The following is a 15,419-nucleotide window of genomic DNA, read 5'->3' on the forward strand; positions in this document are numbered from 1 at the left end:
TTGTAGCAGTTTGCCCAGTAGGTTGAGTTAGGCTCTGCCTATCTCTTTCTGGTCCTCGTTCCTGGGCTTTGGAGCCTGGCCCATCAATCCCAGTCCAGTGTTTGGACTTCTCTACAACAGAACCCCAATATCCTGCCTCCTTAGACCCTGAGCACTGCAGAGCCAGGTTCCCTGTTGCCATGCTCTGGTTACCTGTTGGGACCCCCATCACCTCCAGGAAACCTGATGCTTGCGTTTTTTTGATCTATGGACTGTTGACAAGCCAGCACTTCTTTGGAGAAGAAGGGAAAGGAGAATATAAGACATCACTAAGAGTTGACAGAATATTCAATTTTATCAAAAATTTACGTCATTCAATTATTCTTTATTTTCACCAAGAAAAAGACTAATCAGGAAGAGTATATGCTCATATTGGGAGAGATTCAAAACAGTTTTCAAACTACTGTGAAAGAATGAACCATTTTTGAGAATGTAACTTTTTTGAGATCCTTCGAAAAATAACAGTGAGGCATTTAGAGAAGCTTAAACAGAGAAAATTATAGGTGGTAATTTTCCTTATCTTTTCTCTCTAACCATTTTCTGGAAACATGCATATTTGCTTTATCTCATTAATTGACTTTCCATATTCTAGTCAGTCAAATCTATCAAACATTTCCTTTGAAATTTTTCATGAGTCTTTTAAAAAATAGAGGGTTTTCCTCCTTCCAGGCATTTGATATACATTTATTTTTTTTCTTGTATGATGTTTTTTTGGTACGCGGGCCTCTCACTGTTGTGGCCTCTCCCGTTGCGGAGCACAGGCTCCGGACGCACAGGCTCAGCGGCCATGGCTCACGGGCCCAGCCGCTACACAGCATGTGGGATCTTCCCAGATCGGGGCACGAACCCGTGTCCCCTGCATTGGCAGGCGGACTCTCAATCACTGCGCCACCAGGGAAGCCCTATGATTTGTTTTTATTTAAATTTATAATCAACCTAGAATTAATTTTGGTAGATAAATGAAGCAGTGATCTAACAGGTTCATCAAACTATGACTTGTGCAGCCCAAAGCCTGTTTTAGTGCAGTCCATGAGCTAAGAATATCTTTTTTTTCACATCAAGAGTTGTTAAACCCTTGGGGATAGTGGGGCAGGGGAGGGGGAGAGATAAATTACGAGTTTGGGATTAACATATACACACTACTGTATATAAAACACATGAACAACAAGGACCTACTGTATAGCACAGGGAACCCTATTCAATATCTTTTGATAACCTATAATGGAAAATAATCTGAAAAAGAATATATATATGTATACTTGTATGTATAACTGAATCACTTTGCTGTACACTGAAACTAACACACTGTAAATTAACTATACTTCAGTAATTAAAAAAAAGAGTTGTTAAATAACTAAACAATTATTCCAGCATCATTTATTGAATAAAAATTTCTCAAGTGATGTGTGATACCTCTTTATATATCTAAAATTTTTATATAGGTAGTACATACTAAAAACTCATCACCTTCTAATGTTTTTGTACATGTTACTATCATCTATGTTCTAGAGGTTATGACCATTGTATCTGTATGGTTAAAATATTACAGCACTCTGCATCTCTTCCCAACTCCATGTTCAGTGACCTCTCTCATTGGTAGCTTAGAACCAGCCAAAATGGGAGTGTTCTGTACCATGAAAAATGCCATACAATACAAATTAGGGTTTGATTTATTTTTTTGTTGATTGTTTAGACTGGAGAAGACAAGATAGCAGATTAAAAGTGTGTCATGTCTGCAACCTACAGAATGGGAGAAAATATTTGCAAACGATGTGACCGACAAGGGCTTAGTTTCCAAAATATACAAACAGCTCATACAAGTCAACAACAAAAAAACAAACAACCCAATCCCAAAACGGGCAGAAGACCTAAATACACATTTCTCCAAAGAAGAAATACAGATGGCCAATAGGCACATGAAAAGATGCTCAACATCGCTAATTATTACAGAAATGCAAATCAAAACTCCAATGAGGGCTTCCCTGGTGGCGCAGTGGTTGAGAATCTGCCTGCCAATGCAGGGGACATGGGTTCGAGCCCTGGTCTGGGAAGATCCCACATGCCGCGGAGCAACTAGGTCCGTGAGCCACAACTACTGAGCCTGCACATCTGGAGCTTGTGCTCCACAACAAGAGAGGCCGCGACAGTGAGAGGCCCGTGCACCGCGATGAAGAGTGGGCCCCACTCACCGCAACTAGAGAAAGCCCACGCACAGAAATGAAGACCCAACATAGCCAAAAATAAATAAATAAATAAATAAATTAAAAAAAGGTAACTATCAGAAATCAACAATTAAAAAAACTACAATGAGGTATCACCTCACACCAGTCAGAATGGTCATCATTAAAAAGTCTACAAATAACAAATGTTGGAGAGGGTGTGGAGAGAAGGGAACCCTCCCACACTGCTGGTGAGAATGTAAGTTGGTGCAGCCACTATGGAAAATATTATGGAGGTTCCTCAGAAAACTAAAAACAGAATTACCATATGATCCAACAATCCCATTCCTGGGCGTATATTCAGAGAAAACTATAATTCAAAAAATACATGCATCGCTATTTTATAGCAGCACTATTCACAATAGCTAAGACATGGAAACAACCTAAACGTCCATTGACAGATGAATGGTTAAAGAAGATACATAATACAATGGAATACTACTCAGCCATAAAAGAGAATGAAATAAAGCCATTTGCAGCAACATGGATGCAACTAGAAATTATCATACTAAGTGAAGTAAGTCAGAAAGAGAAAGACAAATACCATATGACATCACTTATATGTGGAATCTAAAATATGACACAAATGAACCTACCTATGAAACAGAAACAGAATCACGGACATAGAGAACAGACTTGTGGTTGCCAAGGGGGCAGGGGTTTGGGGGAGGGATGGAGTAGGAGGTTGGGGTTAGCAGATGTAAGCTTTTATGTATAGAATGGATAAGCAACAAGGTCGTACTGTATAGCACAGAGAATTATATTCAATATCCTATGATAAACCATAACAGAAAATAATATTAACAAAGAATGTATATATATGTATAACTGAATCACTTTGCTGTACAGCAGAAATTAACACAACATCGTAAATCAACTATACTTCAATAAAAAATATTGAAAAAAAGTATGTCATGTCTGTAGCTGCAACATTATGATTAGCACAAAAAAGGTGAGGAAATATCTTTTCAGTACTTGAAAACTGTCACATCATTGATGGATGAGTGAAATCTGGACATAAATCTTTGTGGTTTTATTTTTGTCTTACCCATTAATATAAATAAAAATATTCATATTGGAATTATACCCATTCCTCAAGCTTTTGAACTTTATTTTTTGGTTAAAAAAAAGAAATACATCAGAGTGAACAATTTTATTCTTCCTTTATGTGCACATAGGAGAAGACAAAAGTACTAGCTATATTTATGAGTTTGGCAAAAGTCAATGAATGAAAACATTGTGTGAGAATCAACTGATTATATGAAATTAGCAATAAACAGTATTGTGTATGTTATTATTTGTAAGTTGTGTGCTATACATCTTTTATATATGTAAAATAGTTAATATAAAATAGTAAGAGGTGGGCTTCCCTGGTCACGCAGTGGTTAAGAATCCGCCTGCCAATGCAAGGGACACGGGTTCGAGCCCTGGTCCGGGAATATCCCACATGCCGTGGAGCAACTAAGCCCATGAGCCACAACTACTGAGCCTGTGCTCTAGAGCCCACAAGCCACAACTACTGAGCCCATGTGCTACAACTACTGAAGCCTGCGCACCTAGAGTCTGTGCTCTGCAACAAGAGAGGCCACTGCAATAAGCCTGCGAACCGCAACAAAGACCCAACGCAGCCAAAAATAAATAAAATTAAATTAAAAAATTTATTTAAGAAAATAGTAAGATGTACAAATTTACAGTAAACATATATACATTTATATGCATACATGTTTTTGAAGAACCAGCTGTAAGATATTTACCAGTATGTCAATAATTAAAGGTAAAATAAGTTGGGAATAATCCATATTTTTATAATATTTAGTCTCCCTATCAGGAACATAGTATACTTCTAAAATTTTTCTTTCAAATGTTCTTAAATGTCTCAAAATTTTGTTTTATTCACATGGATAGTCTGTGGTGTCTTTTTCATTGCCATTGTGAATAGTATCCTTTCTGATTATGATTTCTCATTATATTTTCTAAATGGTTACTTTTGGACTTGGGCCTGATGTACCTGTATCTTTTTAAACTTTTCATTTGTATGATTTGATTTCTTTCCTTTTAAAATAAAAAATAGAGCTATGAAATTACTTCTAAAGAAGAACTTAGGCAAAGCTTATAAGATTTGATAAATATTGTTCTCATTTTCTAACCAAACTGTTGTATATTTGATTATATGTTGATTACCACTTTGACCTAATAATTATTTAGAAGAGGATTTTGGGTTTCAAATTGTTGAAGTTTCTTAATTAAGCTTATGTTTTTAATTCTAGTTTTTTACACTGTGGTCAAGAAATGTGGACTGAATTATTTCTACTTTTTGAAATTTATTGAGATTTCTTGGTGGACTAGTTTATATACTCAATTTCAGTAAATCATCCATGAATGTTTAAAACAAAAGAGTTTCTTTCAGAGAACATTTCTAGGTGTATATGCACATATATGTATAAATTCTCGATATGTCATAGATAAGTGATATATTAGTTGCCTATTATGACAAAGCTTCTATTAATTTATTTTTTTTATTTTACATGTAAAGATTAATAAGTAGTATGTTTCATTATAGATTGTAGCAGTTGTTCACATAAAATTATATTTTTTATCCTGGTTGATATTTCTTTGCCTTAAATTCTTTTTAATCTGTTATTTATACAGTCACGTTTGGTTTCTTTTGTGGAATAACTTTATGTATACCCATATTTTTAACCTTTGTGTTGCTGTACTTTAGGTTTATCTTTTACATGCAGCACATAGCTAACTTCTATTTTTAAAAATTTCAATCTCTTTGCCTTTTTAAGAGGGAAGTTTAAAAGACTAATATTTCTTGTCAAAACTGAGTGTATGGTCTTATTTTTATCATCTTGCTTTATGTTTTAGATTTTTTTATTTTTTACGTTACTGCACTGTACTCATCTTTTCTGCCTTTTGCTATAAAAGTGTTATTTCTATAATCTGAATGCATTTCAAAGATATATGCATATTCTCTTGTGTATTCTAACTAGTGGATATTTGTATGTTTTTTAAAAACATGCTTTAACATGCATTTCTCTAATTATCAAAGTCACAATGAAACAGTAACTTTGGCTCCCCCTGTGTTAGGCAAGAGACCTGATACACTTTAATTCTCCCTTGAACTTGATGTTCTTCTACTTCCACGCACCTATATGTAAATACCTATTAATTGTGATTTTTGTTAATCATTTAACTTTCCTTTTAATGTTGATTTTTGGTGTTTGAACTCAACATTGTAATCATATTTATAATGATTATGTAGTCCAAACTCTAGTTTTAACATTCATTGATGGTCCATTTGTTCCACAATTTCCTTATTCTTTAATTTTGATTTTGATTCACCCTATGATGACTGGAAATATAGTTTTAAAAACTCTTTATCTGGAAAGATGTGCAAGTATTAGATTTTCAGTCATTACTTTCTGAAGATGACTTTCTGTTGTCTTGAAGGATGAACAACAAATTCTCTTGGTGTATGGTTCTTGAATCATGTCCCTTACTCTATCCTTAAAACCCTACAAATGTTGCTCCATAATCTTTACTATTTCAAGTTAAAGAGAAGTCTAAAGCCAGCCTGATTTTTCTCTTCCTTTGTTGGTAACCTATATTTTTCTGCCAAGATGCTGGCATGAACTTCCTTTTCTCTGAGAAATTAAAAACATCTTCGAAACTTAACTGTGTTCTTTCAATTAACTTTTCCTGGAACATAGTAAACCTTTTGAACATTAAAACTTAGATTTTTCTCAGCCAAGGAAGGTGTTTTTCTCTTCCTTCCTTCTTTTTTTTTTTAATAAATTTATTTATTTATTTACTTTTGGCTGTGTTGGGTCTTCATTGCTACGCCCAGGCTTCCTCTAGTTGTGGCGAGCGGGGACTACTCGTCGTCATGGTGCACGGGCTTCTCATTGTGGTGGCTTCTCTTGTTGCAGAGCACAGGCTCTAGGTGCGTGGGCTTCAGTAGTTGTGGCACATGGGCTCAGTAGTTGTGGCTCACGGCCTTAGTTGCTCCACAGCATGTGGGATCTTCCTGGACAAGAGCTCGAACCTGTGTCCCCTGAATTGGCAGGCGGATTCTTAACCACTGCGCCACCAGGGAAGCCCTCTTTTTTTTTTCTATTAATTAAACTAAAGTCTTTATACAAATTTCATCAAGTTTTCCACTCATGTCCTTTTATTTTTGCTCTAGGATCCAATGTAGGGTTCCATATTGCATTCAGTTGTCATTTCTCCTTAGTCTCCTCAAATCTGTGCCAGTCGTCAGTAGTTCCTTGTATTTCATGACCTCGACACTTGAAGAATACGGTTTAGTTATTTATCTTATATAATGTCCCTCAATTTGGGTTTATCTGATGGATATTTTTCTTTTTAAATGCTTCTATTCCATTTGTTCAGGTTTTATCTTAAGAATCCCCTTTTATTTTTAGATCGATTTTTATTCTTGTCCTTCAAAGCTGTCATCTTCTCTCTCATCATTTTTATTTCTGTATACATTTTCTCAGCATACTGCTGATTCTCTATATCAGTAGTTCTGAAAGTGTGTTCCAAGGACAGCAGTGTCCCGATAAATGTTTAATAACTGGCTGGGGTAGGGAGTAAAGGTGTTTTTTTTTTGCGGTACGCTGGCCTCTCACTCTTGTGGCCTCTCCCGTTGCGGAGCACAGGCTCCGGATGCGCAGGCTCAGCGGCCATGGCTCACGGGCTCAGCCGCTCCGCAGCATGTGGGATCTTCCCGGACTGGGGCACTAACCCGTGTCCCCTGCATCGGCAGGCGGACTCTCAACCACTGCGCCACCAGGGAAACCCTAAAGGTGTGTTTTGATTTGTAGGATTTATTGATTTCTGTGATATAAATAATTCCATCATGGCCAATTTTAAGCTACCAACATGATGCCACTGAATGTGGAACTGGGAAGAGATGCTAACAATTGGTTCTCATGGGCTGGTACAAGCCAGCTCCAGAAGCACCACTGTGGAGGGCCCCTGACCGTTTCAGGAATTCTGTAGGATTCTTTGTCCTGCAATACAGAACATCACTCAGTACTTTTCTTTAGCATTTCATATTAAGATATATATGTGATGAATATATGTGCATGTATGAATGTGTGTTTATATATAGAGAGAGAATATATGTGCATGTGTGTATGTATGTATGTGTGTATGTATCTATAGATAGAAAGAGAGTGGGGGGGTGAAGAGGGAGGAGAGAGAGAAATATATATTAAAAAATCCATAAATCCATATGTGAAAATCTGAACTCTCAAAGTAGATGATTTGGGAGTAGCATGTATCACAGTACAAATTATTTTTTTAACTTAAAACATCTCTTCCAACCATAGTTTGAGATAAACTTTTCTCCTAGGAAATTTAAAATAACACTACATCTCTGCATAATTTTTTAAGGACAGTTATTTTACAAATGAAGCTATACCTTTAGTGGGTAACAGATAGAAAAATAGGACCCAAAATGAGAATTCTGTTTTGATTTTAACTTCTAGTTCTTGCTATTGAGACAACACTTAGGATAAAACTAATTAATATTGATGTTTTTCGCCATATGAAAAAAATGTACGTTGACTTTCTTATCTATAATAAAAATACATTTCATAATGATTCTCTATTTTTGCTCTGCTTTCTATTGTTTCAAACATGCTTGGGTATGCAAAAGCATTTGTTAAGCGGTAAATAACCAGAGATGTGTTATTTGTTGCTGTTCTCATTGTCTCTCGTGTCTTTAGTATTTCTTTCCAAAGAAAAATGTAATTTGTTTGCCTTTCTTAGCAACAGTGATTTGCCAGTTTTTTATTTCAATATTTTTCCTCACTTCTTTGGGGACTTGCTCAGTTTTCTAAAGTTGAAAGTGAGGGCTGCCCACAGCTCATGCCCATTCCAAAACATTTTTTGCTTTGAAATATTTCCTGAATTAAACCCTCTCCATTTCTTCCCATTGCCACAATCTAGGTGGCACTCTCAGCACCTCATTTGGTGTGGCATCCTGATGGTTCACGCTTGGTCTCTCTTCCCTTCAATACACTCTGCCTTATGCTGCGAGACATATCATCCTGAGCTTAGTCTTATTACGTCTTTGACATCCTTAAGGTCTAGACTCTTCCCTTACTGTCCAAAAACATTATGTTGATAATACAACATTACATAAAGCAACTATACTCCAAAAAAAAAAAACATTATATTATGCTGACAAAGGGGCCATAGGTCCATAGGTATCTATTAAGAACTCCTCGCTCAATTCTCATTTTTGGTATTTGTTAACTGACACATGCACTTAAAGAAATTGAACAATAGGCTTGGACCCGATTTGAATATGCGTGATTTCACAAGTAACAGTTTCATTATTATATCTAAAGAAAGACTGACTGATATACAGAGCTTAGAAATAGGTTAGGAAGAACAGTCTTCAAATGAGTGGGCAACACATGGGAGGAACAGAAACTACACCAGAGGCTATCAATCTCGCTAGAGTTGACAGATTACATATGGTATTACCACCATGACCAAAATGAGGGTATAGGTGGCTTATGAGGCCCCCCAAACTCTTAGTATCAGTTGTATGCACCACTCTTGTCAGGTGAGTACTTATTCCATTCAATGGAAGGAAGACAGTACAAACTTCATAAGAATAATTCATATGTAATTATTATTTGAGGTAGTAGTAGCAACAATAACAATATATATATATTTAAAGGTTCTACCATATCCCTGCTAATATTTATCATCAAAGATCACTCTCATTATAATACTATTACATCTATGTGCTTATGTAATTGTCACATCTCTAAGAGGAAAGAGCAGATAGGATTACATCCATGTTGCAGACGAGTAAACTGAGGTTCAGGAAAGCTGGAGGCCCCACAGTTGGTGAGGGTTAAAAAAAAAACAGATAATGTTAAAATATCCACTTAACAGATGCGGAAACAATCTCTGAGAGGTTAGGAGAAGTTGCAGTAAGTGTCAGGACTGGGATTCAAATCCAATTTCATCAGATTCCAAACCCTTGTGTATTTTCCATTGTGTCATGCTGCCTGCCTCACTATTCCTTTCTCCAAATTAGAGAGCTAAAGGGTTGTTAGGAATGACAACCCCCAAGAAAATTGTACTTACTCAGCTGAATCACAAGGGTATGCTTCAGGGAGAGGAAGATCGAGCATTTCCAAAGCTTTGGCAATGCTCTTAGTTAACTCAAGGGCCCCAGGAGAAGGGACGTTCTTTGGGATGTTAGTGCTCCTTTCTCCTTCAGAACCCTGCCCACCCAGCCACTGGGGAATCCAGAAAGCTTCCCTCTCCATTCTCCTGAATCTCATGGACACAGCCATTACCAGAGGGAAATGTGTGTTCTGAGTCAAATAATTTGCTATGGAATGTGAATCATATCATATAGTTGTATTTTTTTCAGATTTGGGAAATAAATCTGATTAATGGTCAAAGCTTGCATATCTAATTTCCCATTTATGTGAAGATAAACTTTATTAGTCATTTGTGGGCTTTTGAGGGACAGAGAGTTTTCTTCCTACTTTTCATTCTTTTTGCTTTCTAATTTGCTGTTAAACCGTTACAGATCACAAACCAAAAGCACGTTTTTAATTCCATTGCAAGAGCAGGCAGTAGTGGGAATTCTTGCACTTTTATAAAATGCCAGGCTTAGGAGGGCTTTGAAAATCATCCAGAGTGTCCTCAAACCGTGAGCCCTTGCACAGTAGTACAGACTCGTCCTGAAGACCCTCTTTTTTTTCTGGAAGCTCTCATTTTGGTCATGGTGGTAATGCCATAGTTAATCTGTTTCAACTCCAGTGAGATTGATAGCCTCTGACTGTAGTTTTTATTCCTCTCATATGTTGCCCACTCATTTGCAGACGGTTCTTAACCCATTTTTAAGCTCTGTATATCAATGTCTTTCTTTATCCATAATAATGAAACTGTTACATACAAAATCATGCACTGTTACAAAAAAATTTTTTTCAAGCCATTTGCTTACCATGTCCATTTTAAGAGCCTGTTATGTTCAACTTTGCCTCCTTTCTGCCCCAAATCCTAACTCTCATGTAACAGTTAATCGCCACTTAAATGTTTACAAAGGGTTTGTCCTCCTAGACATTTTGCATGTTATTTTGGTGCTCCAAAGATAAAACCTAAATGCAACAATAACACAAACTCTGAAACTGCTTTCAAACACTAACTTCCAAACAATAGGAATGCACAAACCTCCCCCACCCCCAAAGCTTTATCCCAATCAGCTTTCTTAAAAATCTAGACAAATCTTTAATTATTTTCTTTTGAAATGTGATTATGCATTATCTGATATGCTACTGCAATCTCCTTTACTTAACAGGAAGAGTATTAACAGTAAAGTTCAACTCTTGAATATCTGTAAGGAGAAAAGATTAATTTACAGTTTTACTTCTCTTTGTCATAGTGGCTTAACAAAGATGTGAGAAAACAACGAAAGTATAATCACTTTCCTTCCTCTCTTCTCTCGCCCTGTCTTTTCAGGTACTTCCACAGTTTACAGAATCTTAGTTTGGCTTATTGCAGAAAGTTTACAGACAAAGGTTTACAGTACCTGAATTTGGGGAATGGATGCCACAAGCTCATCTATCTGGACCTTTCCGGCTGCACCCAGGTTTGTCTTTCAGCCTTCTCTTTCCTGCAGCAGGCGAAGAAGTCCTCCAGAGAATGAGAACTGGCTATATCCAGCCCTCATGTTATACTAACGCTGTGCAGAGACCGCAGCACACTTTTTGGAGGTTTTAAATTACATGGCCACAGCTGCTTAAATTTTCCCCAGGATCGCTACTATAGGCTCTTGGCTTCCTTCCACTGGAGCGCCACATCCACTAACAGGCAGAGTTCATTGGATGATGAAGCAGAACACGTCTGTGTGGATACTCTGAGCACAGTTATAATACCAGAGTCCAAATCTTGAAAACTTTTTAGAATTGATACCAAGATACAAACAAAGAAAAACATTTTGTGGGGAGAATTTGCAAAGAACTTCCTGAAGAGTCAGTTTGCTCTCACGTGGGCCCTCAGAGAGTAAATAGTATTGGGTAAGATGCTACAAGTGATAAATGCATGAAAGGAAATACACAAAGATTATGATTTTATTTATTTATTTTTTATTTGTTTTTATTTTTGGCTGTGCTGGGTCTTCGTTGTTGTGCGCAGGCTTTCTCTAGTTGCGGTGAGCGGGGGCTACTCTTCGTTGTGGTGCGCGGGCTTCTCACTGCAGTGGCTTCTCTTGTTGCAGAGCACGGGCTCTAGGCGCACGGGCTTCAGTAGTTGTGGCGCACAGGCTTCAGTAGTTGTGGCACGCGGGCTCTAGAGTGCAGGCTCAGTAGTTGTGGCACACGGGCTTAGTTGCTCTGTGGCATGTGGGATCTTCCCGGGCCAGGGATCAAACCCGTGTCCCCTGCACTGGCAGGCAGATTCTTAACCACGCCACCAGGGAAGCCCAAAGATTATGATTTTTAAAACTGCATTATATCCTTGGGCTAAATAACATGACGATTTGAGGTCTATATGGGGAAATATTTAAGTTTGAAGGAACAAGACTAAGGAAAACTGGGCAGAAAAGAGTGTGGAATTGTGGAGGGTAGGGCATGGCACTTTGGAAGCAGTTACTACCTCCTTGATAGTTTCTTCTGCTCTGTTTTGTTTGATTTCAGTCATGATTCTTTTAACTTTTCTTTCACCTCTCTGTGTATTTTATTGATATTTGTGTCATAGAATGTTCATCATTCTATGAGACTAATAACACAAATGAGAACTGTTACTATATGCCAGGCACCATGTTGACTGTCATACAGATCAAATTTACTGCTCATATAAATGCTGTGCAGTATGTATTTATCATGCCCATTTAGACATGAAAAGACCAAGGCTCCCAGGGCTGCACGGCTGGTGAAAGCACATGGTACTGGTACAGTTATAAGCAGGTAGATTCCCTGGAAGGAATACAGGGACAGAACAGATTTCTCCTCCAAGTTCTTGAATGGACAGAAATCTTACATAGCACTACTACTGGCATATCATGGTTTCCTGGTACACCACACAGTGGAGAGGATGTAAGGGAAAGGAGGGGGGGACGTTAAGCTAGGGCTGAAATGGCTAGAAGTTGCATTTGTTTAACATCCAATTTACTGTGATATAGCATCAACATCTACCATCACTCTGTGGCCAAGATGGCCTTAATGTTCCCTCCAGATGGACAAAACTTCAGACAGGCTTCTTCTGGACTCTGGACCCCTGACCTCCCTTTCCTTAGAGCGTTTACTTTAGAAAACTTGTGGTTGTACATTCTTTCTCTGCTCCCGTTGAGATGTAAAGCCCTTAAAAAGCTTCTTGCCAGTTTTACAACCCAGGAATGTCTTCCTCAAAGACCTGGGAGCCAGCCTTTAATATGTAATCATCAAGAGAGAGAGCATCAGTATCTCCCAGTCTCTGTGGGAGGATGGGAGCCTAACTTCCATATGGATGTCAGTTAGCAAACACAGAGGCCTAATCACAAAGGAAGAATACCTGCAAATTCAGAAATAACTCAATGTGCGTGACACATCTAACTGATCAATCTCTCCCCTAAAGATACATGCTCCAGTACTTTTTTTAAAATTAATTTTTATTGGAGTTTAGTTGATTTACAATGTTGTGTTCGTTTCTGCTGTCCAGCAAAGTGAATCAGTTATACATATAGATATATCTGCTCTTTTTTAGATCCTTTTCTCATATAGGCCATTACAGAGTACTGAGTAGAGTTCCCTGTACTATACAGTAGGTCCTTATTAGTTATCTATTTTACATACAGTCGTGCCTAGCTTACCTCAGTGCTTCCGAACCCTCTGCACAGTGTGACTTACCTCCTTGTTCTTCTCAGTTTCCATCAGGTAATTATTGTAGCAAAAACACGCAACACATGCACAGACACACAAACACTCATGCACATGTCCTAAGGTTAAATATTTTCAGACACACTAAAGTCAAAATGAGAGGTTTCAAATTGATGACCCTCTGGCTAGATATATATTCAAAACATATAGACACAGTCTGTCTTTAAATTTTGAGCCAACATTTGGAATTTTGGAGTTTTCAAATAAAAATCTAGACTTCAAGTTTCTCTTAAAAAACCAGAAGAACTAGCAAAATTGGGCCTGCTTTCCCACATGGCAACAAAAGGCTGGAGCTGAGTCAGCCTCACCCCCTTGAGATGGCACCCTCTCCTCAGTATGCCGCCCTCTCCTCCACTCAGTAATGTCCACACATGCACTTACTCTGGAACTGCTACCACTTCACTGCATTGCCTGCCTGCCTCAGTAGGTATTTGAGTTTGGTCTGAATGTATTTCTAAAGAATAGATTTCTTTTCCTAACTGACCCTTAATTTGTAAGTCTCAAACCACAGTGACATTAGTATTTCACATCATTATGCAAAATAATGTTGTTTTTTTTGTTCATCTGTCTTCCATTTGTTCATTTAATAATTTAATTACTCGAGAGATTTAACCCTAGGTGTCAGGCACTGGAAATTGTACCATTTGAAACTTTATAAGAAATGGGCTCATTATGAACCACAGATATCTTAATAATGGCTGCTGCTGTAACTTCAGAGAATCAGTGAATCTTGGATGTCACTGCTTCTGAGGGACTTATTAAGTCTTTTGAGGAGGCTCCATCTACCTCCCTAGCTCTGGGTGTGAGGATAGTTTCACCCTTCCAGACCTACTTGCATTGATATGACAGTATAAAATGGTTTCAAAGAAGGAAAGTTGACTATTCACAGGTTTTTCAGGTTCTTCCCTTGGAAAGTAAAATGTATTTTCTTCTTATGTTTGGAATTTTGCACTATGAAGTCATGTGTTAGTATATCTGATCAAGGAAAAAGGCCCTAATAAAACAAAAAGTTGAGAATAGAAACTTACAACAAAATGCTTTACACTGGTGTTTATTGAGTGCCTGCTGCATACTGGGCACCATGATGAGTCAAATAGCATCTCTGTCTTTTGGAAGCTCTGGATTAACATAAGTGAATTACGTCAAGGGCTAAATGTTAATGCAGTCACAGCTGCCCAAAAAAGGAAAGATGTATACAGTATTGTGAAAGAATTTGAATCCATATTTGTTAGAAAAAATAAATAAGTGGATGATGGAGAACTACAAAGAAAAGTGAAAATCAATTACATATGTTTTAGAAATATTCTGCATTCTTATGGGATTGGATAAACACTGTAGGGTGCACTAAGTAATATGACCGATTTCCTAATGAGTACCAGCACTTGCACGTTCCCCTGCATGTCATCATCTTTGATGGGGTTGAGGTGATGCCTCTGCCCAGTTTCTCCTCCTTGAAAAAGCCTCTGCTCACACGTGGCCTGAACTGGGATAGGGCTGCTTCAGTGAGCTCTCTCACTATCCTCTGCAAATTTCTACCCATATACTTGCCACTTTGAGTTTTCTTTTTTCACTTTTAAAAAACCTGCTTTTTTTCTTATTACATGCTAAAGGCAGAAAAATACAAGAAAAAAAGGAGAAAAAGGGACTTCCCTGGTGGTGCAGTGGTTAAGAATCCACCTGCCATTGCAGGGGACACGGGTTCGAGCCCTTGTCCGGGAAGATCCCACATGCCGCGGAGCAACTAAGCCCGTGCACCACAACTACTGAGCCTGTGCTCTAGAGCCCGCGAGCCACAACTACTGAGCCCACATGCTACAACTACTGAAGCCTGCGTGCCTAGAGCCCATGCTCTGCAACAAGAGAAGCCACTGCAATGAGAAGCCTGTGCACCACAACGAAGAGTGGCCCCTGCTCGCCCCAACTAGAGAAAGCCTGTGCGCAACAAAGACCCAACACAGCCAAAAATAAATAAATTAATTAATTAATTAAAAAAAAAACAGGAGAAAAAAATTTAAATTACCTGAAAATTCATCACCAGAAATAATAAACACTACTAGAATTTCAGGGTCTTTATTCTATGCCTGTCTAGAATTTTTTAAACTGAAATGGATTATATAGTACACATATCTTTCATTTAATGTTTTATAAAGTGAATATGTCTTTATTCCATTAAATATTTTTCCTGTAACTTACTTTTAATAGCTATATAGTATTTCATTGTATCAAAATACCAATATGTATTTAACCATTCATTATTGGC

General features: G+C 37.7%; 2 protein-coding genes across 7 annotated transcripts in view; one reads left to right on the forward strand and one right to left on the reverse strand.

Annotated features, from left to right (window-relative positions):
• Window positions 1-15,419, forward strand: part of FBXL13 (F-box and leucine rich repeat protein 13) — a 191,123-nt gene that overhangs the window by 99,969 nt on the left and 75,735 nt on the right. The window contains 1 exon segment of the mRNA XM_033862761.2: window positions 10,767-10,896. Within this exon segment, the coding sequence (XP_033718652.2) occupies window positions 10,767-10,896 (130 nt within the window).
• The window catches only part of LRRC17 (leucine rich repeat containing 17), a 114,397-nt gene that overhangs the window by 93,428 nt on the left and 5,550 nt on the right, over window positions 1-15,419 (reverse strand). For 3 of the 6 annotated variants that reach the window (XR_004528090.2, XR_012333889.1, XM_033862923.2), the window contains exon 1: window positions 10,837-11,101. The exons of 1 other annotated variant lie outside the window; for it this stretch is intronic. The gene's annotated coding sequence lies outside the window, so the exon portion shown is untranslated. Of the gene's footprint in view, window positions 1-10,836; window positions 11,115-15,419 lie in introns of those variants that run through there. 2 more of the 6 variants (XM_073809586.1, XM_033862921.2) reach the window with 2 other exon arrangements.

Source organism: Tursiops truncatus, chromosome 9, assembly GCF_011762595.2.
Source record: "Tursiops truncatus isolate mTurTru1 chromosome 9, mTurTru1.mat.Y, whole genome shotgun sequence".
NCBI classification, from domain to species: Eukaryota; Metazoa; Chordata; class Mammalia; order Artiodactyla; family Delphinidae; genus Tursiops; species Tursiops truncatus.